We start from the raw sequence: 22,500 nt of genomic DNA, 5'->3' as shown, positions 1-22,500 counted from the left end.
AGAAATTCATGATTGGTTACCCTCAGCTACACAATGGAGTCGTGTAACTTGGCAGGCCATTGCAAAGCAGAGCAATTAAAGCTATAGATATTGAAAATGTGCACTTCTGTCGAGGATTAGCCTGAGAATAGATACAACTTAAGTGATTGGCTATGGGCTACGTATATGCCAAATGACACATTCGTAATGCCCAATAAACGACCATGGGCTATCATAAACCACATCTTTCCTATGTGAAAATGCATACAGTAGGTAGCCTCCAGATATCACTAGTGAGATTGTCTGGTGTTAACCAGGCAAGTAGAGGATAGTTCATCATGCCACATTTAACCTCTGTATCCATATGGTGCTTGCTATCAGGGCTGATGGAATGACCAAGGTCATTAGACAACACATCATGTGCAAATTGCGAAACGACCGATCGGTTAGCGCGATGTGATGATAATGAGTAAAGTCAAAAAGTGAAGAGAAGAGTATACCAGATTTAGCAAAGCAATGAAAATACACTAATAGTTTGTCAGATAATGTAACAATTAAAATATTATTTATAGCCTTCAATGAGCAGTGTTTGGCCCTGTGAATCGTTCTGATACCTGTAATACAGAATTGATGATAACAGATGCAGAAGTGTGAATTTACTGTCCCATGATCCTTTCAGCATAGCAGCATATGAATCAACAGTCAATGGCTGCCGATTTCTAACCTCTAGTACCATTGTCTGTTCTATGATCCTTTTCAGGCTACTTCCAGCACAGCAGTGTGTCTCCGTCCCAGCGAGCGTTCCAGGGCTGCATGCAGCTGATCCACGTGGATGACCAGCTAGCAGACCTCCATGCTGTAGAGCAGGGCAGGATGGGAGCCTTCGAGAACGTCAGTCTGGACATGTGTGCCATCATAGACAGGTAAACCTGTGGTTTTTAGTTCTGGACTATGTGCCACAACTTCCTTATTTTGACCAGCAGTGTATTTGTATTTGAAGGGTTTATTTGCAAAACGGTGTATCTCCATTTTGGAAAATTTTGGGAAATTGACATTTTTGTACTGGGCATTAACTATCATGTTCATTCACAATTTTTTTTCATCAGAGTATTTCTTGAGCTAATTGAAGGCAAATGACACATGCTTTGAAAATGTATTACGTATTATTATCAACTTAGGGTCAAAAAAGTGGTAAAAATTAGTGGAAACTGATACCCACATGCAGCATATCTGCCGTCATCCTGCCAAACAGCTTCAACCAGTTAGCAAAATAAATTTTCATGAACGAATGGAACCCTAGGTACAATACCTGGTTAACAATAATCAATCAGATACATGAAATAGTAAAATTATGAGGTAGTTTTGTACACAATTACCGAACATACTTATTTTCTTTGCAAAGCGATACAAGCGACGCACAACGGCAGTTTTGGCCGCGTGTCCCCAGCTGTCGGTCAGATATTTTGGCATGGTAGTAGACCCATCATTGGAGTCGAGGACACAACTTCAACACTCGCCGTTTTCGCGGGTTTCTCGCCTGTTTAAACCCATCTCTTGGACCAATCGTGGTAGGCTATTCTCAATACAGTCTGTGGTGCTCTCTCTCTCTCTCTCTACCTCTCTCCGTTTAACAACAGCCACTGGTTTCACCGCGGCTTCACCCCAAAAGCCTCCGATGTTGGTACTCACGTTTGCAGGTCTACAGCTGTTGAACTCCGCTGCCTTGTGCGTAATGGTGCTTGCTTATGGAGCTCATAAAGACGAAGTTTGCCGTTGAATTTGAATACTTTGTGGTCGTGTGCTGTGAGCACAATTTCAGTTATTTTTCCGGTCAGATCCTCTTTGTTTATTGCTGTCAGCTGACAGCTGGTAGGTTAGGACAGTATAGCGCAGCTTCCCCACGCTTCTCATGTCGTCCGAGATTCAAATAGAATGCAACGTCGTTTTGCAAAGAAAGTGTTATGGCGAATACACCGTTTTGCAAATAAAATGTTCTGACAGATACACCGTTTTGCGACTAAAGTCGTTTTAGATAGTATGTTCTCTAAATATTTCAATGTCAATAATTTGCACATAGAAGAAATGACGTCTGAACAGTTGTTTCCAATAATAAAATGCAAAAGTCAAAAATTGTTGTTTACACCGTTTTGCAAATAGACCCTTCATTTATTATACTCATTCACTACATCACACACTGTCTGGTGTAGGGATGCAATGTGTTAATCGATTAAAAAACATTAATCGCAATTAATCGACAATTCAACCTACAAGAGACCCGGGTGAAATGGGCATGTGAAGAGTGTGTGTGAAACACCTTTGGATTAAAGAATTGAAATAGAAGTATTTTATCTCAATTTTAAATCATTTTTTTTAGATTTAGTGATTTTTTTTTCGAGAAACATTGAGATTTCGAGGGAAAACGCCGCTTATCAATTAATCGTAAGTCGATCGATAACACAATCAACTAATGATTAATGAATTAATCGATAAATTGCATCCCTAGTCTGGTGTTACCAAATAGAGGATATGTTTTGAGTTGACTAGGAGTGCAGAGCAGTTGAGGTAGTGAAGAGACGGTAGACTTGCTGAGAACACACTGTGTTTCACCACACTGCTGTCAAAAAAACAAACAAACAAACAAACAAACAAAAAAAGCAGGCAGATAGGAGATGCCAGGCAAGCACAGGTAGAATCACACTTTAGAGGAGATGCTAGACAGGTCGCGGTAGAGGGTTAGCCTTTGTAGTGATCACATGCTGCACCAGGCTGGGACCATGCCAGGCTGGCTTTGTGGCAACAGGGCTGTATGACACACTCAGCTAGACCTCCACCTCCTGTATTTTATTTTTTCCTTTGTCTCAGTTGTGCTCTCTCTTTCTCTGAGTTGTGGTCTTGCTTTTTTTCTTTCTTTCTTTCTTTCTTTCTTTCTTTCTTTCTTTCTTTCTTTCTTTCTTTCTTTCTTTCTTTCTTTCTTTCTTTCTCGTCTCTCTCTCTCTTTACAGTAACAGAAATCATGTAATCTCAACACCATTTGAATGAGTGTCTTTGCTTCAAAGCAAGCAAAGCAAGAGTTAATGCAAAGGCTGGCATTTAATAATGTCTAATCAGATAATCTTTAGTAAAAGTAATTCAATATCTACCTGACCGCCGCTGATCTTAATTTAATCTGCCCTTGGTTGATGGTTTCATTCCATTGTTGTAATTTGCAGTCATTAGGGTAAATCTGTGGGGTGGCAGCATGCAGCACACAGCGGCTCTATCCTCTCAATTTCACTTTAATCTTTCATGTCTGTCGACACATTAAATTAATTTTCATGAGTGGCGTGGGGTTGGGAAAATGAGCTGTTGGTTCACCAAATATTCACATTGATCTGAGACTTAAATTATCCTAATGACAGCGATCATTTCACGTTTGTGTCTCTGATGAGATGCAAAATGATACGCCCATGGGGGAAAGGGATAGGGATGGGGGAGGGGACTGATCACATACCATAGGATGACTGTCACCAGATCAACAGGGGCTCATTGGTGATCAGTGGAGATTGTGAGTGAGATTGTGAGATTGTGACCTTGAGTCACTGGATGTGCATTGTGCCGTTTCCCTACTACAACTTTGAAGTGAATCTCACGGAATGTATATTTCCCCTTTTGTCTTTGCATCCATCTGACTTTGAACTCTGGAAGTCAAATTGTTTTGTCACACTGCATTTTTAATCCATGTCTTTGTATGCAGAGCAGATTGTTCGGCTGAAGTGCTTGCTATTCCTGTGTGTACTTCATAATGGCTTCTTCAGTTCCACACTGTAATTAAAGCAGGGACAAGGACATTATTTATTTTTTCACCTGCTTGTTAGGTGCTGATATTGCACTGATGTTTCTCTCCACAGTAACACACAGTAGCACTGCCCCTCATTACAATGAGGCTGGAGAATGAGAAGAACACTCAGTCACCGCTGCATTGATTTTGTGTTCACATTCATCATCATGATGTTGTAATTCAGCTCGTTTATTCAGCACATCTCTGAGCAAAACACTATACGTCTACCAGAATGCCGTCTGCCTGCCAGCCTGATATGGCTTAGCTCACCTGGGTAGAGCATAAATGTGACGCAATGCACTTGAATATTACAGCAGAGTAGAATAGAATAACAAAGTAGAGCCAACCTGGATCGCACTCAACTGTAATAATGCATACATGCCTGTTTGTGACCACACCGTCGTAAAGGATGTAAAGATGGACTCAATCCAGCACTACCATGTTTATTTAGGAAATGTGTTCCTGTTTCTTTTTCCTTTTTCCTGTGTGTGCGTGTCCATCTCTGACACTGTCTCTGCACCCCCCACCATCTCCTCCTACATCTCTTCTGCCTTTTCCCTCTTTCCCCACGTTTTTCTCCTTCTCCTCCTCCTTCATCTCCTTCTCATGCTTTCTCTTCCTCTATCCCTCTTCTCCTCCTCCACCTCTTCTTCTTTCTCCTCCTCCTGTCTCTTCTTCCTTCTACATCTCCTCCTCCTCCTCCTCCTCCTGAGTTTCCTTCTGCTCCCTCATCCCACTCTTCCTCCTCCTCCTCTTCATCCATCTCTTTCTCCTAGTCTTTCTCTGAGTGTGTGCGTGCTATCGTGCCCTTGTACGTGCGTTTATTTGTGCTTGTGTGCGTGCGTGCATTATGGATGAAGAACTGAAACATTGTAAGTTGGCATAGAGAAGAAGCATTAGCCCAGTTTATTTCTCATAAACACAATATTTTGTTTTCAAACATTTTTGTGATACTGATAATGGCCGTACGAGAATGCATTTCTCAGCTTTTGGGCCTAAAGATGACAAATAGTTGGGATGAATCTGGAAATATTAAAAAAACCCAGTGATTCATTTTTGTCCCAAAGGCAAGGCTTCTGCCATCACAGTCATGCACCCCTATGCTCAGAGTTGTTGTAAAGCATTTGAGCCCACACTAATACACATGCACACACATACAAACATGCACACGCACACACACACACACACGCGCGCACACACACACACACACACACACACACACACACACACACACACACACACACACACACACACACACACACACACACACACACACACACACACACACACACACACACACACACACACACACACACACACACACACACACACACACGCGCGCTAGGGTGCATCAGTTGCCCCCTATGAAAAGATATCGCCTTGGCCCTATAGTAAAAATGTTCTACACCCAGTAAAAACACACTGTGTAAAATATTTTGAAATTTGGATGAAGTCTACCGGGGCCACCAGCCCCATGAAAATAGAAAATAATGGTGATTAGTCAAAATCTTGGAATAGAAATTGACATTTTGGTGTATAAAGCTACCCAATAACAACCTCAGCTGTGTGATAAAAATGTTCTATGCACAGTAAAATCACTGTGTAAAATATGTTGAAATTTAGATGAATTCTACCGGGTCCACCAGGCCCATGAAAATACAAAATAATGGTGATGGTGATGGGCAACCTGGATTCCAAAGCTGAAGTCCAGTGCCACATATTCCAAATGACATACCTAGTTTTACCTTTCCAGTTAGGGCAATTGGACAGGTAAAACCAGGTAATTTGAAATCTGTGGCACTGGATTGTAGCTTTTGAATCTAGGTCTGCCCATTGTCTTAAAACAGAGGTGGACAAACCGCGTGACACATTTGCCCCAGCCAATATAATGAACCAGCTGAGCCTAATTACCACTTAAGCCAGGTTGATGAGGTAATTAGTGAAATCACCTGTATTGGGAGCACAAACAGAAGGAATATCTAAGCAGGTTGTGTATTCAGTCGATCCACTTACACAGACTTCAGTCTCAGGACAGAAGGATGGTCAAACTGCTATATTTAGGCAAATTTGCTCTTTTGCAACACAATATCTTGCTGCCTTGGACCACTGCTAGTATCAAGCAAGAGATTGCAAAGCTGCATGACTGTTATATTTGTGTGTTTCACCTGTGGGCCTATAATTAATGGAGGAACATCTGTACTAAAGCTGTGAATGTGCCTTGGAATGCCTAGGCTACAAGGCAGTCAATAGAACTGTATTGAAGAGTGCCATTACTTCTTTATCCCATCGCCTGTGCTAGTATTTCACTTTACTCCATCAGATGAGTACCGTAACTTACCTGAGAGGCCCTTGGCAATGGACTCTGGACCTGGTGATACCCATGACATACCTAGAAGCCACTTAAGTACAGGTTTTGGGAAGCCACTCTTTCAACCATCACATACAGTTGTATTGTATGTACTCTATTGAACTACTGCGGGGATTTCTTGACAAAACATAAGTCATTCCAAGGAGCATTCACAGCTTTAGTACAGATGTTCCACCAGGTATTAACAGCTACCTGTACAATCCTGTAGGCCCACAGGTGAAGCACACAAAAGTCATACAACTTCGCAATCTCTTGCTTGATACTGCTGGTTCATTATATTGGCTATATTTGGTATATGTGGCACCGGACTTTGGAATCCAGGTTGCCCATCACTATCACCATTGTTTTGTATTTTCATGGGCCTGGTGGACCCAGTAGAAATAATCTAAAATTTCAACACATTTTCCACAGAGTGATTTTACTGTGCATAGAACTTTTTTTTATCACACAGCTGAGGCAATATGTTTTTATTGGGTAGCTTTATGCAGCAAAATGTCCATTTCTATTCAGGGCTGGACTGGGCGATAAATAGGGCCCGGGCACTTTTGGATTTAAGGGGGGCCCCTCATTATTATTAGTGCCGGAGAACTGACTCCACGGTGGCCCTGCACCCTCATGGGCCCCTATTTTCAGTAATGTAAAAAAAAAAAAAAAATGGGGGCCCACGAGGGTGCGGAGCTCACCGGGAAATGCCCACCATGCCAGATGGCCAGTCCAGCCCTGTTTCTATCCATGATTCTGACTATCACCATTATTTTCTATTTTCATGGGGCTGGTGGCCCTGGTAGACTTCATCCTAATTTCAATATATTTTTATGTAATAATGTGTTTTTACTGGGTGTAGAACATTTTTTACTATAGGGCCAAGGCAATATCTTTTCATAGGGGGCAACTGATGCACCCTAACGCGCGCGCGCGCACAACAATGCCACTTTTCTAGCTCTGCCCCATTAGGTGGGCTAGAGAGAGGAGTAGTTAGCTGTGGTTTGGACTTTGGAGGCAGGGAAAAGCCGGACTGCTAGCTAGGGATGACGGAAATATTTTTAAAATCTTGACCGGCTACTGAGCCTCATTAACTGGTGGTTAACCGGTAATCTTAGACTCTTTTTTTTAGCTGCACAGACAGGACCTGTCATGTCCAGCGGTGTACAAATAGCCACTATAGGAGGTAGGTTTACTAAAACTTCATGCTTTGCTCTGGTAGTTTGAGTATCTTTTACACCCACCACATGGAACAGATGGGGGGTGTAGTTGGCAACTGTAGTGGCCTAATGTTTACATCTTGGATATAAATTGATCGTAGAGTAGAGGTTGAAGTTTAGAGGTCCAAGTCCTATATCAGCACAGAGAAGTTGGATGGCTGATTAATGGATGGCTGAAGGGGCCTTGGGGCAAGGCATCCAATGCCACTTTACTCCAGGGACTCTGGTCTAGCAATTACTACAGTACTACCACCACCACCCCCAAGTTGTGCCCAATTCACATTGAACAGATGGAGGAATAATTGGCAGCTGGACTGGCCTAAAGGTTACATCTCAGAATTTAATATGGATCAAGGTCCAAATTAGGTTCTGTGGTAGGTTCAAACATATCATACCAACAGGAAGGATGAAGGTGGATTGCTGTAGTGCTCTTGATGAAGATATCAAACTCCACAGCCCTTCAGAGAACCCCCTTGTGCCAGCTAAAAAGTGGGAGTGAATCTGTAAATATCATAAAATCCCAAGTGATTCACTTTGTTCTCACAGGGAAGTACTTCAACCAATATGATGATCTCCCTCCCTTCTGCTCAGTGTTGCTGTGAACCATTTAGCCCCATGCACACACAACAGAGCCAGTTTTCTAGTAGTTCTCCCACTCATGGGATAGAGGGAGGACAGAGTTGATGCAAACACACACACACACACACACACACACACACACACACACACACACACACACACACACACACACACACACACACACACACACACACACACACACACACACACACACACACACACACACACACACACACACACACAGAGACAGAAAACCCACAAGAGCAATTAGTTTAAGCATTACAGGAAGATTGAATGCCATCGCGGCCACCTCACTATCAGAGAAGGGGGGTGAGGGGAAAAGTCAACACGATAAGACTCCACTGAGCTAATAACGCTCCACCAGGAGTGTGCGTGCGTGTACCTTTGCGCATTTCCACTGAGACTGTGACCGTAATGACCATCACCACCAAGAGGGGTGGACTTGACAATTATTATTTCGGCCCAGGAGATATTGTAGTAATTAATTTGACAATAAATGTGAACTACTATAACTACTATAACGGTGGTCCTGGAAATACCTTTTTTTCTCTGCAGCAGCAAAGATAACAGTGTCAAAGCAACCGCTCCCTTCCTCCCCTCTCCTCCCGTCTCATTTCCTAAGATCTTTTTTTTATCCTTTTGCTAATTTATCACACCTCTGAAGATAGCTGTAACCACAGTATCCATGGCAGAGAGGAGTCACTAATTGCATTAACATGCTGGCTTTAATGAAGAATCCACAGAATGCCAACATAATGGGTACGGTATATTGCAGGAATCTACACGGTGTGAAATGTCCTTATTTGATTCTGAACATCTCTTTGTGGGAATTACGGTGTCTCTCATCTCTTTATCTCTTCTGGTATTTGTGTGTCTGTCTGTGAAGTTTGAGAGCAGAGCAACGATCCCTTTGTGGACATCTTTTTTTTCCCACAGAGCTTTTCAGATTTTTTTGGAGATAGTCACAAAAGCAAGTAGAATTGTGACAGTGTTATTTCATCATAAAAGACAAAGCGATAACATTATTTTGTATGTGTATCCATGTGTGTGAGATTATTGTCAATGCTTGAGAGATGAAAAAAGTGTGTCTGCCTCCGCTTGCCTAAATCCCACTCAAACAGTAACTAGACAGCAGCAGTGAGAAGTGTTGAAGAAACATTGTGACTGCCAGTGACATTTTCTGACAATGTGCATATTTTCACTACAAACAGATATCCAATGATGGTAAGAGATTCAGGTAGAGATTCAGGTAGAGCAGGCCTCCACATCTGATTGTGAAAGGGATTGTCTGTCGATTGTCACACATATTCTTTTTGTTTTCAAGAACATGACAGAAGCTAGAAGACAGACATGTCTTTGTTCAGATGTTTTAGACCAGTGTGCAGACAAGCATTGCTTGTTTGTTTGTTACCTCGAGGTTAACCAAAATTGCATACTATTGTTTCTGTTCATACTGGTAAGACCTTGTGAAAAGCAGAAGTGCACTCAAAGGCTGATGTGTCACGTTTGCTTTCAAAGCTAGATAACACCTGTTTCTGCCTCAGTCCATGGCCCAAATCTTCAGTTGGAAACACTCTCCTGGCTGACATGATCAAGCATGACTAATGTTTTCAAATGGATATGCAAAAAAGAAAAAAAGACTGAAGTAAAAATAACCTTGGTCCAGGCACTTCAGTTGGTAGAAAAAGTAAAAAACAATCTTTATTATGTAGGCAACTTCATTAAAAACCTGTGGATATACAACACGACATAATATAGTATGACAACTGTATGGTACTACAATAAGTGTCCTTGAATCAATGCTATGCAGGTTTTGGTTGGTTTTCTTGCAAAGCTCCCTCTATGGTTTAGGATTAAATGTTCACATCCAGATGTTCACTAAGCGAGACTTGTAAGTCAATGGATGCCAACCCATCACTTACCAAGTTGTGTGTGGTTTCTCCCCCACAGAGCACTGAAGCAGCCAATTACTAAAAAAGACATTAGCCATGTAATGACTCGCTTAACAATCTATCAACAGAGGATGATTCAGTAACCTTGAAAATGATGCATTGTGTCACTTTGTGTCACTTTGTGTCACTTTGTGTGTGTGTGTGTGTGTGTGTGTGTGTGTGTGTGTGTGTGTGCGTGCGTGCGTGTGTGCGTGCGTGCGTGCGTGCGTGCGTGCGTGCGTGCGTGCGTGTGTTTTTCTTCTGCCAGGTGTATGCCTAACCACTGTGAGCATGGGGGCCGGTGTACACAGACCTGGGATAGCTTCAGCTGTTCATGTGATGGGACTGGATACACTGGAGCCACATGTCACACCTGTAAGTGTGTGTGTATGTAGGGCTAGACTGGGGATATCTCCTGGGCGTCCTGGCCCTACTGTATATTTTTAAGTGTGTCCATGCATGTGAGTGAGCAGACATGTACTTGACCACTGAAATTTGGAGACGGACGGGCATGCTGTGCTGTGCTGTGCTGTGCTGTGCTGTGCTGTGCTGTGCTGTGCTGTGCTGTGCTGTGCTGTGCTGTGCTGTGCTGTGCTGTGCTGTGCTGTGCTGTGCTGTGCTGTGCTGTGCTGTGCTGTGCAGGGCTGTGCAGGGCTGTGCAGGGCTGTGCAGGGCTGTGCTGTATGGATGTGGACATCAAAACCTTCTCAAGCGGGTAGCATCACAGAGGGACTTGAGTTTTTTATCTTGTCTCAAAAAAATGATGAATTTCAATTTCATGAATTAAATAATAGACTAGATTACTAATATCTTTATCTGAACTGAAATGTATCATACATATTTAAAAATACATTTCAAATTTCATACTAACCCAAAGGCTCCTGTTAGTAATAATAATTAAATGGACATTTACATTTTATATTTAAATTATTCATCAATTTGTAGTAAAGACTTTAAAATGGTATCTGAACCAAAGACCAAAGTCTCATCTGACTCACCTTGACTTCAACTCCAAAGACCACATTGTCCTTTCTAAACACCCCACTTCAAGCCAGACTTTGTTTACATTTTATCACCAGCCCTTTGGCAAAGGCAAGAGTCTCCCAGTCAGTTGAGAACAAGCCGCTACAGCAGAATCTCTGATAAAAAAAGGTACCTCCTCTGACCAAGCAGCTGTGGAGCATTCTGTATTTTTCTTCTTATGTTTGACAGGGTATCAAGATGTACTTTTGAACTGCCAGAGCTGTGTGTTTCACCTGCCTGTTTGTTCTCTTCTTTCCCAGCGGTGTATGAGCGCTCCTGCGAGGCCTATAAACACCTCGGCAAGATGTCAGAGGCCTACTGGATCGACCCGGACGGCAGTGGACCGCTTGGCCCGTTCAAGGTCATCTGCAATATGACAGGTACACTGCAGCGGAGATGGAGCAGTGTTATATTGAATTACGGTAAACCTAGCACAGGTTATAAAGAAACTATATGGTCATCTGCAACATGGCAGGTAAACCACAGCAGTGTTACATTGAATTGCAGTAAACTCAGCAGAGGTTACAAACAAACTAAGGCCATCTGCAATATGACAGGTAAACTGCAGAGGAGATGGAGCAATGTTATATTGAATTACTGTAAACCTAGCAGAGGTTATAGACAAACTATATGATATTCTGCAACATGACGGGTAAACTTCAGCAGAGATGGAGCAATGTTATTTTTTATTAATGTAAACCTAGCAGGTTATAAAGAGACTATATGGTTATAAAGAAACTATATGGACATCTGTAATATGACAGGTAAACTGCAGCAACAGGAGTTACATTGAATTACAGTAAACCCAGCAGAAGTTACAAACAAACTAAGGTAATCTGCAGCATGACAGCAAAGATGGAGCAATGTTATATAGAATTACAGTAAACCTAGCAGAGGTTATAAACAAAATACATTGTCATCTGCAACATGGCAGGTGAGTGGGGAAACTGGGGCAATGTTACATTACAGTATTCTTAGCAGAGGTTATAAACAAGCTACAGGTAAACTGCATCGGAGCAATGTTACATTACATTACAGAACACTTAGCAGAAGTTCTAAACAAGCTATAAACTGAACACAGTAAGCACAAATACAGACCACATACAAGCCACAGGCACGCACACACAAACAAGCACACACACACACACAGAGCAGAAGAGAAGAGAGCAGAAGAGAAAATAGTGGGTTATTTCACGGCATATTGGAGAGCCTCTGACCACATAAACTCCATACAGTGCCATCCCCCTCAGACAGATACCCCTGCACGCAGTGTGGCCCAACAAATCCCCCAGACCAGGCCCAAGATGAGTGACTTAAACCCCTCAATCAGACATGGCCAGATGGCTGCAGAGTCCAGTGGGCGGCTGCTACAAATTACACTTGGAGCCGGCCACAGAGAAGAGAAGCTCCATAGCGGCACCAAGAGCCAAGCGTGACATTCTGGTCTGGGGAGCATTGGTGGCACCAAGAGCCAAGCGTGACATTCTGGTCTGGGGAGCATTTGGTGGCACCAAGAGCCAAGCGTGACATTCTGATCTGGGAAGCATTTGTGGCACCAAGAGCCAAGCGTGACATTCTGGTCTAGGTAACATTTATTGTGGCTGTTTATGTAACGCAGATCAACAGACAGTCAGAGGAGATAGAGGCAATCTCAGTAGTGCTTATGAATATTTTGGACACAGTCATGGGTAACATAAGGGGACAGACACAAAACAAAAGCTCAAAAAGGCTTTAATAATGAATGCCTAGGCGTTTGTACAAAGAACGCGACGGAGCATCAAAGTTCAAGATCCAAAAGAAAAGACAAAAAGGCTTCAAAGGCACAGAAAACAGAACGGCAAGAGCGTCAGTCAAAAACGGGTCAGGAGTGAAGTGTGTGTCCCCCAGCAGTCTTGCTGCAGTCCTTTTGAAGGGCTGCCGTAGGTGTACCCAATTAGCAAATCAGGTATGGCCCATTCGGTTGATGCGGATGACCACCAATCACGTCTCCCTGCTATTTACGACAGACAAACATTAGAGGGAGCCAAACAAAACGCTGTAGTGAAAAGACCGATGTAACAACATAACACTTCATTGGACACATATAACCATGATGCAAGTCTCTATTCCATTACTGCACTCTGCACCAAGCGTATACAGTCAGCTTTAATAGAATAGAATAGAATAGAATAGAATAGAATAGAGTAGAATAGAATAGAATAGAAAAGAATTAGAATCTAACACATTCATTCTGATTTTCTCATGCACTGAAATGCTGCATGCTGTCTGCATTTGATTTTGTCACATACAGCAGAGTCTTTTTGTCTGAGTCTCTTTGTTTAGAGTCTGTTTTGTTTTGTTTTGAGATACTAAGGTGTTACTGTAACACCTGCCAAGGTCAACTCCATCAGCACATGTTGATATTTCCTTAGGCCTACTGTATATCATTTAAGCAAGTTGATCACCATCTGTGTACGAAATGCCTTGACCTGACTCCTATCTAGTTTGTCTTCCCTAAGCCCAGCCAACCTTTAGTTTGTTTTGATTCTGCCCCCCCTACAGAGGACATGGTGTGGACCACGGTGCCAAACAACCTGCCAGCCCAGACGTTGGTGACGGGTTCGAGTCGTGAGTGGCGTACGGTGCTGCAGCTGAACTACAGCGCCTCTATGGAGCAGGTGGCAGCCGTCATCGGAGCCTCCGAGTACTGCCAACAACACCTGGCCTACGCATGCCGCTCCTCACGACTACTCAACACACCTGGTAAGGACACACCTGTGTGTGTGTGTCTGTGTCTGTCTGTGTGTGTGTGTGTGTGTGTGTGTGTGTGTGTGTGTGTGTGTGTGTGTGTGTGTGTGTGTGGGTGGGTGTGTGTGTGTGTGTGTCTGTGTGTGTGTATGTGTGTGTGCGCGCGTGCGTGCGTGCCTGCCTGCCTGCGTGTGTGTGCGTACAATGTCACCACAGGATGCTGCTTGTGAGGGTAATGAGTTGTAAAATTGTCTTCACGTTATACATTGGCTTTACCCACAGTGGTCAATATCTCACTCTATTTTCTTACTCTAAACATCGAAGCTTAGGAATGTCAGCTGTATTAATTACGCGAGGAGGGGGAGGATGGGAAATAATTATTCGTTGTTCAGTGTGAATAATTTCCCAAATAGCCCTGACATAACCATCATTAATGAAGACAATAGAATTGTAACACGTATAGAAATAGGATGCGCTTTTGGTCTGTGTATGGACATATGTTTTAACTCTAAAATGTTGAAATATCAGCCATTACTCAATACCAGGGCTCTAAATTAACTTTTTCCACCACCAGCCAATTTGGCTAGTAGACATTTTTTCTTACCAGCCAAACAGAAGGTCAACTAGCCATTTTTTTTTTTATCTCGCCAAAATAAACTAGGCTATGCGTTAGGCTATTTTTTTTAATTTTTTTTAAATCATGGTTATTTTATTCAACTATTTCCAAAACACATAAACACTATAGGCCTACATAGGCCTAATTAACATAATAAGCATATTATATACACTTTTGAATTATTTTTTTAACTTCTGCTTTATATTTACCTCTGAAAACAGTGAATCACATCACTCAAGCCACACAACAGACCTTTAACATAGCCTACAACCAAACACACAGCCAAACACTACAAAACCTCACATCTGTACACTCCAAGGAAGGAGAAGAAATGAGAGGAAAAGAAGAGGAGAGAGGAGGAAAGGAGAGATCAACACACACACACACACACACACACACACACACACACACACACACACACACACACACACACACACACACACACACACACACACACACACACACACACACACACACACACACACACACACACACACACAATAATGGGTATGTCTGTGTGTTTATGTAGCCTATATGCTGCTATAGACACCTTCATTTACTCCAGGAGCTCTTCTCTACCATCCGCAACAAAATGACAAGAAGCATGCCATGTTTAACTATCACGGAAATGTCGCCGTTGGCAGTTTTTTGGTTATTGATTTTTTTTTTCACGTAGCCTACTTGCACGGTTATGCAAGGTCTGCTCTTCTTTCCGATGGAGTGGGCTTTCCAACTTAAATTGCGCCAGGACTTAAATCATTTCAGAACTGACAGCTACGCGCACACTACTCTGACAGATAGTTATCATCCTCTGCCCTTGTCGCAATTTCTTTCCACAACCACTCCTTTTTAAAAACGTCACTACTATTACTGTTATTATTACTAGTAGGCCTATTCGCCAACACAGAATCTTGCTCTAACCACCACCACAAAACATACAAAACAGAAGTAGGCATAATCCGCGTCATGTTATTAAAACTCTTCGGTCAGGTCCTCGCAGCTTAAAAAGGCAGCCTGTTAGAGAAAGGTTCTGTGTCGGTGAGTGCTAATAGTAACAGTAGGCCTAATAGTGATGTTAAAAGTGGTGGAGCGAAAGCGACAGAAGCAGAGGAGGAGAGTTGCCTGTCAAAATAATGCGAGCGTAGCCGACAGTAGGCTGGTCGTCTGAAATGTTTTCTGTCGTGGCGCGCGCAACAGCAGCATGGAGTAGCCGCTGCCAGAGCTGCTTCGGAAAGCCCACGGTGGGATGCTACGTCATGACGGTAGTGTTTATGGGTAATGTAGGAAATCTCGCTGTATCGTTGCCATTCAAGCAGCGGTTTACCGTTCATAATTTACTGTACTCGGGCGCTACTAGCCAAATTGGCGGGTAGGTAATTTTTTCTACTAGCCAAAATGAATTCTCACCCGTGTTTGGTGTGTTGGCGTGTGTTAATTTAGAGCCCTGCCCAATACCATTGTGGGCCTTGGGTACCAATGCAGATTATTTGTTTTGGTATTTGGGAGCCTTGGGCATGTAGACAAACTTGTCCTAACAGGAATGCAACTATCTGGACTGCGCAAAACAACAGCAAAAAGAGAAAAAGAGCAAAATACTGTTCCATCTCTGCGATCATAGGCAGTTTGTCCATTTGGAGACGGAGATGCCATATTTATTCATAAATATTGAACTGAATAACTGCAGGATCATCCCTATACAACTCTGTGACTTCCATCAGTATTTGGGTCTGTATAACTTTTAATGTGCGCGTGCGTGCGTGCGTGTGTGTGTGTATGTATGAACGAGAAACAAAGAGATATTCACAGAGTTGATGCTTTGTATGTTGTCAGCCCTGACTGCTAAATAGCACCAATGTGTATTGAGGTCAGTAGATTTGCAAATCTACACATGTGGCTTCTGGTTGGCTGTGAGTTAATATTGTCTGCACATGTGGCTTCTGGGTGGCTGTGCTGTGAGTTAATATTGTCTCCATTTTCAGAAGATGCTACCATTGCTTTGTGGGTTTGTTTTGGTTTGTTATTTTGCTGTGCTTCCTGTTCCTTCCATACGGCATGTCTCTGTTCAAGGCCAGACCTCCCGTCTCTCATTAATGTCTCAGCTTTTACAGCCATTGATCCTGCTCGTCTCCCCAGGCCATTACCATTTAATTGACTTAATCTGTGTGTCAGCATTTGCCCTCAGCAAGCTTACAGTCCAACCAACCATCCCTCTATATTGCATATATCTATGTATCTATGTATATTGCATATATCTATTTCTGCCCACAGTGGAGAACTAACATTGACCAGAAAGGCCATAGTTATTGTCTGCAAAGGGAAATATTTGTACCCGTATGTTACAAAGATGGGGGAGAAAATAGACCACTACTTGATTTGAGAAGTTGTAGGATACAAAGACAATGTGTACTGTAGAAAAAAACATTAAGTCGTCTGTATGTGTTGAAATTGTACTTAAGGTAAATGCAAGTGAAGTTGAGCTTCATAAATATGGTGAATGGTTAAAATAAAAGCTACTCTTACTATCCTGCTTTTCCTCCATTAAAATGTATTTGAAGCTGGAACTTTAATACATTTCAAAGTTCCATAATGAATTCCTACATTAAGTCAGTGCCACCGCACCACAGAGATGCATTGGCTATCATTGATGTTTGCATAGCTATTCAGTGACTTTCTCGAACACACACATATCCTTTGGTGGAGGGGACACTCATTAATCTTTAAAATTACGGTTTTTAATCATTTGAACTTCCCAAGTGAGAAAGCTGTAAGCATGGCAGGCAATAACCCGATTTATCTGCTCTGAATTTTCAGCGGCTATGTAGCTAGTGCAACATTTTTTATTGACTTTGCTTACGGAGACATAATTAGTCATAAGTCAGGGGAAGTTTGTACTGTGGAGCAGCACATGGAGTTATGGGGATGCTCTTGTAGTTGGTACTCCAGTAGATACCTCATTAGAATGCACAGCCACCCTCCTTTCCTCACATCCATCACTACTTTTCTCTCTCTCTCTGTCTCTGTCTCTCTCTCTGCCACCCTGCCTCCCTTTATATTTGAGGACGCTCTGCCTGCATGCTTTATCACCGCTAATACTACTGTGCACAGTTGCCCTCAACAAATCAACGTGGAGAAAAAGAGATGAAGAAAAAAGAGAGGGATGCTGAGAGAGAAGTGGGCTCCACTTGAACACCTCTGCTAGTCAGTTCTTTTAATTAGTTTACAAGTTGAAGGCTTGTTTCCAAAGCTCTGTGTGTGTGTGTGTGTGTGTGTGTGTGTGTGTGTGTGTGTGTGTGTGTGTGTGTGTGTGTGTGTGTGTGTGTGTGTGTGTGCGTGCGTGCGTGCATTTGTGTGTGTTACTTATCATGGGTGTACTAGGAAGCCTCCATTATAGTGACTGTTGGGAATGTTGAGAGTGTCGCCAGGCGACAATTAAAGCAGAGACATTTTGTGAATTGCTATGCCGGCTCTTGATTAACTGAACACATCTGAACAATTAACTTACCCTGGGATGTGGCTCGTCAATGTCACACAGGCTCTACGTGTGTGTCCTAGTACACAGTTTACCAAGAGATGTGAGGGAGAAAGACAAGTTGAGGAAAGGCCAATTAAAACGCTGCCGCAAACCCAATTTAATAAAGATGGGAAACTTGTATGACGAATAAAAATGCAAAATTTGCTTCATTAATTGACTGTCAGGTTTTATCAGTTCACTAGTTGCAGGATCAGCATCCTATTCACCAAACACAGGGTTCAGATTAATTGCACCCAAGGCGTATTAGACTTTGCAATTGAGAATCTAAACTATAATTTCGCAATTTCCTTCCCATCTCTCTCTCCCTCTTTGTGCCAGTAGACGAGTGAGGTGTGTAGGCGAGCGTGTAGGGTCATTATCTCTGTCCTCCATTTCCTGCCACTTGCTTGCTAAGGGCACTGTTGTCCGTGACCCTCATTCATTAGCTGACTTAAGCAGCTGGAGGGAGAGAGACGAGAGGATGAGGCATGGCGTCCACCGTCACAACATGGCTGTCTCGTCCTCTTCCTGTCCCCTCGCACACCCATTGAGTCTGACATGTTGTTTACTGCTCTCACCGCATGAGGGTTTGTCGCCCCACTTGTATTTAGATTGTATTTTGTATGAACAAATTAGCTAGTTTTCCAGACTGCTTAGCAGCACACAGATTTCAGGGTGATGCTAACAAACCAAGACAGCACATTGCAAAAAGTATTTTGGACGGGTAGCAGTTTGTGTGTGTGTGTGTGTTTGTGCCTGTGTATGTGTGATAGAGTTGCACATTTGCATGCTTGTAATTCATGGTGAGCACATCAGTGTTGTGATGGCATGCCTGTGGTAGCAAGCAGCCGGCTTGTATGCAGAATATACATAGATTATGTATTACACTGCACTAGTCAAATTTGATTGACTCAAATGTGAAGATACATAGATTATGTATCAGACCAGATTAGTCAAAGGTTTTCCTGTCTTTTATGCTATGGGAGCAGGCCGGGCACACTCGCCATGACTCTGCAAATTGTGTAATCACGTCCGCAAATGTTTAGCCTGGCTCTCGCGAGACCCCTAGTGCTTCGTGCATCTTCGTTACACTTCGTGAGCTCGCACAGGGGTCTGGTACAGCCTTGTCGAGCCCGAAGTCCTCGAGTAGAAAATAAACGTGCCCCGACCATTGGATAATGTCAATGAGCCCGCCTCTATGCCTAGATCCAATCATCGTGGAGTGAGGTGTTGACGGGTATGACGTAGCATCTTGCGCAACAACACTGTAGTGCTGCTAGCACACCCCACAGTCAGTGGCTAGCACAACAACGGCGGCCTGCATACTGTATGAACTCCGCGATTTCAAGTGTTATCAAAACTACCAAACATTCATTCTTTGAAAGAGGAACAGAAAACAAGGAATTAGTTGGTGGCAAGAACGTTCTCGCTCTTCTTCCAATGATCCACTGAAGGAGAATGAGCAGAGCGCAGCGATGTTCAGCCCTCAACTGTTTACAAGACCAACTTTAAGTGGGGATTTTAGTCGAGAGGTCCATGCCACATATAAATGGTGAGTGAAAACCTCTTGGTTGTTTCTAACGTGTTTTTGATGTGTGTGAAACAATGACTGACATGGTAGGCTACAACTGTGAATGCCCCCATAGTGCCGGTAATTCAATATTGTACAAGCCTCATTTCCAGACCTATGGTGACTGAGTGCTGTTGATCATAATAGTATGCCAATATGTCACATTCAGACCAATTTGTTTATGCTAAATTCGTGTTAAATTAAATGTACTATCCCCCGTGATCGCTGCCAATGCAGCATGTCCCAAAACGTCGGCATGTGAGAGATTGAATGTTTATTTCACAACAACATTCTGACTTCAAACTCACCAGGATGGCTTCCCCACAGACCTATACATATTGATATAGGTCTGTGGGCTTCCCCTTTTCACTTTCTGCCCTAGTTGTTAACCTGTTTCGATGGTAAAGACTAAAGTAATCACAGATTTTGCATGGTTAAGAGACCTACTTCGTGTGGAAACAGAATTAACACAAGAGGGTACTGGAATAAAAACAGGGTGAGGCCTGTCACTCACCAGCTACTGGCAAGGACCCCAAGTCTCCCTTTCTGTCAGCAGTAAATTTAAAACTAAGTAATAGTAGCCTACTGCTGTTCAGGTCTTAGCCTTAAATAGGTATGAATTAAAATGCAGATACTAGGCTTATAGAGTCTTTAGAATTACAGTTGCCTTGTTTGCAGATTCTATTTTAACATTGTGTGTTGTTTTCAGGTAGGCAAGTCATGGCGTTGGCAGCGTCTGCTGGGATTGTCATCACAGACCGGGTCATCCAGCTGCTACACATGTACAGTGGAAATTGAATTAGGCTCTTCCCTCACTTGTACTGTTGTAAACCATCAAATGAACACTCTAGGTAGACAAGACAGTGAGTTCAGTAATGGCTGGCACAGAGCATGTGCACCACAAGTTTGGAGCCAGCCAGGTCATACGTGTTGCACCTACCACAATTCCATTTCTTTGGTCTTCTGTGTTGAGCCTGTTTCAAAATGCGCCTGTACAACCACATGTGTATAGAATCTACACTACACTACCCCACCAAGATCTAGACATTACTGAAGAGTTGGAAATGTTATCATGGTCTGCTGACAGCTGTACAGAACATGTGTACTTAAATACCAGATGTGCCACTTTCATTAACGAGATTGTCTGCTCTGGGTTTGGAACAAAGCCTAATGAGGCAGCAGTCAACAACAGTCCTTACATTTGACATCAGTTACAAAACAACCTATGGTTTTAAGGTACTTCATGCTACTGGTTGTGAGCGAGGCTTTTTGTGACTGACTCTCCCTAATGACAGATTCATAGACATAATGGAACATGTAACACAGCATTAGTTCAGAATCTAACCATCATCCATTAGGAACAAAGAAGTGGAATCTTGTCACAATATCGAATCGAATATTGAACAAATGGTGTAAATAATGGTGTACACAAGTAATTGGAACAAATGTAAATACAATTTTATTGTGAAAAGAAAACACTGTCTAATTTTTTTCAATGTACAGTAATGAAAGTGTAAATAATGACAAATAAGATATCAATTTATATATACACATTCTTCTTTCTTTTAAATATGGGTTACTGGCAATGCAAGAAACATAGCTTACAAAATGTAGCGTTCTTGGTGTTAGGTGATGTATTGTACAAAATGAAAACCCAAATGGTGACGCACTCCTGAAATGTTGCAAGTTCTTTAAGGAAAATGCCTTGAAATCTTGTTCTAATATTTTGAAAGGCATGGAATCTGTGAGGGGATGTGCTGGGTCCTCTATGCTGTCGTTTCTTCATACACCTCCTGGCGTCAGACACAGACAAAGGAAGTATAGAAGTATATTAGACAAACATTTCAGAAGGTTATGTGTGACAATTGTGGCTACATACAAGGTTTTGAACAAAAACATGGGAATTGATTGCAACACATTTTAAAATAAACTTAAAGTTCATTAACAACAGGATATGCTACTTACTCTGTGTACAGAGTATTTTCCACCCACATGTTGCATTACTGCCCTTGTACATCATTTTGATCAAAAGCGTCTGTCAACTGTAATGTTATGAGGAGTACAGTCTCTTGAGAAATTAATGTAGGTTTAGGTGGATAGTGGTGCAGGACAGCACATATACTTTTCAGTTACTCTTACTAAGAATTCAAACCTGTAACATTGGATACCTTCTGAGGCCACAGGTACAGGTGAGGTCAGCAAGGGTCCTATTTACCTTGATAATAGGTTCTCAGTCATTTCACATCCCCACCCTGATGAAAAAAAACTAATTGTTTACACAAATGGGTTTTACACCCCTGAACAATACGGCTTTGCTTGCTTCAGTAATGTACTCTTTGCCTCTGACCTAGCAATGGATGTAATAAATCAGACATACCTTATATAACCGTGGGTCTTGGGTCACCTAATAATGGAGAGAGAGAGAGAGCGAGAAAAGACATCACCATTGATCAATTCACAATGGCACAGCGTGTGTGTGTGTCTCAGCTTATGACGGTGAGCACGATTAACTTGGGGTCGTCCGATCAACTAGGGATGGTCACCTACAACTTATCGAAGTGCTTAGCACACTCACGAATCGACTATTTGAATTGACCACAGCTGAAGTGTTTGAGAATACAATCGCGCACAATAACAACGGGAAAAGTGCGACGGCATGCTCCTCTCGTCGAACCGTAATGCAGTTTCCAAAGTGTATAATAGAACTTAAGACGCCCCATCCTGTCTCGTCTGACGTGAACAGCTCTTTATCATGCCATCCAAGTTAATCAGACCCGAAGTTAATCGTGCACACCGGGAGTAGTTAATGCAATCCTGGTGTATATTTCTCTCATGGTAGGATATACAAAACGTATGGGACTGTAAACGGTTTACTGTATTATCATAGGTAAATTGGCATGCCTAACGGTGACCAGAACACAACCAATAATGCTAGTAGCAACTGCATGCTGTTGAGGCTGCATTGTTTTCATATGGCTGGCAATTTTGTCTGAATAACATTTTATCGCTGGTCAATCATTTTCAGCGAAATACACATACTTGATTAAGTTTTATTCATCAATACATGTCGCATTGGTTGTGCAGGCAAGCAGACGTCCATTTTGTCTGCAATATTTATCACCCCGTCAGGAACGGAAAAACCCATGCCCATGATGT

The 22,500-nt window shown here is 42.5% G+C and overlaps 1 protein-coding gene across 1 annotated transcript in view; it reads left to right on the top strand.

Moving 5' to 3' along the window:
* LOC134456119 (contactin-associated protein-like 2) overlaps positions 1-22,500 on the top strand; it is a 293,385-nt gene that overhangs the window by 179,275 nt on the left and 91,610 nt on the right. Inside the window, exons 10-13 of the mRNA XM_063207552.1 lie at positions 740-902; positions 10,166-10,272; positions 11,181-11,300; positions 13,462-13,662. Of these exons, the coding sequence (XP_063063622.1) occupies positions 740-902; positions 10,166-10,272; positions 11,181-11,300; positions 13,462-13,662 (591 nt within the window). The remainder of the gene's footprint in view (positions 1-739; positions 903-10,165; positions 10,273-11,180; positions 11,301-13,461; positions 13,663-22,500) is intronic.

The sequence above is a fragment of the Engraulis encrasicolus genome, chromosome 9 (genome assembly GCF_034702125.1).
Source record: "Engraulis encrasicolus isolate BLACKSEA-1 chromosome 9, IST_EnEncr_1.0, whole genome shotgun sequence".
Classification (NCBI taxonomy): domain Eukaryota; kingdom Metazoa; phylum Chordata; class Actinopteri; order Clupeiformes; family Engraulidae; genus Engraulis; species Engraulis encrasicolus.
The sequence above is the reverse complement of the archived record's forward strand: the minus strand, read 5'-3'. Positions and strand labels throughout refer to the sequence as shown.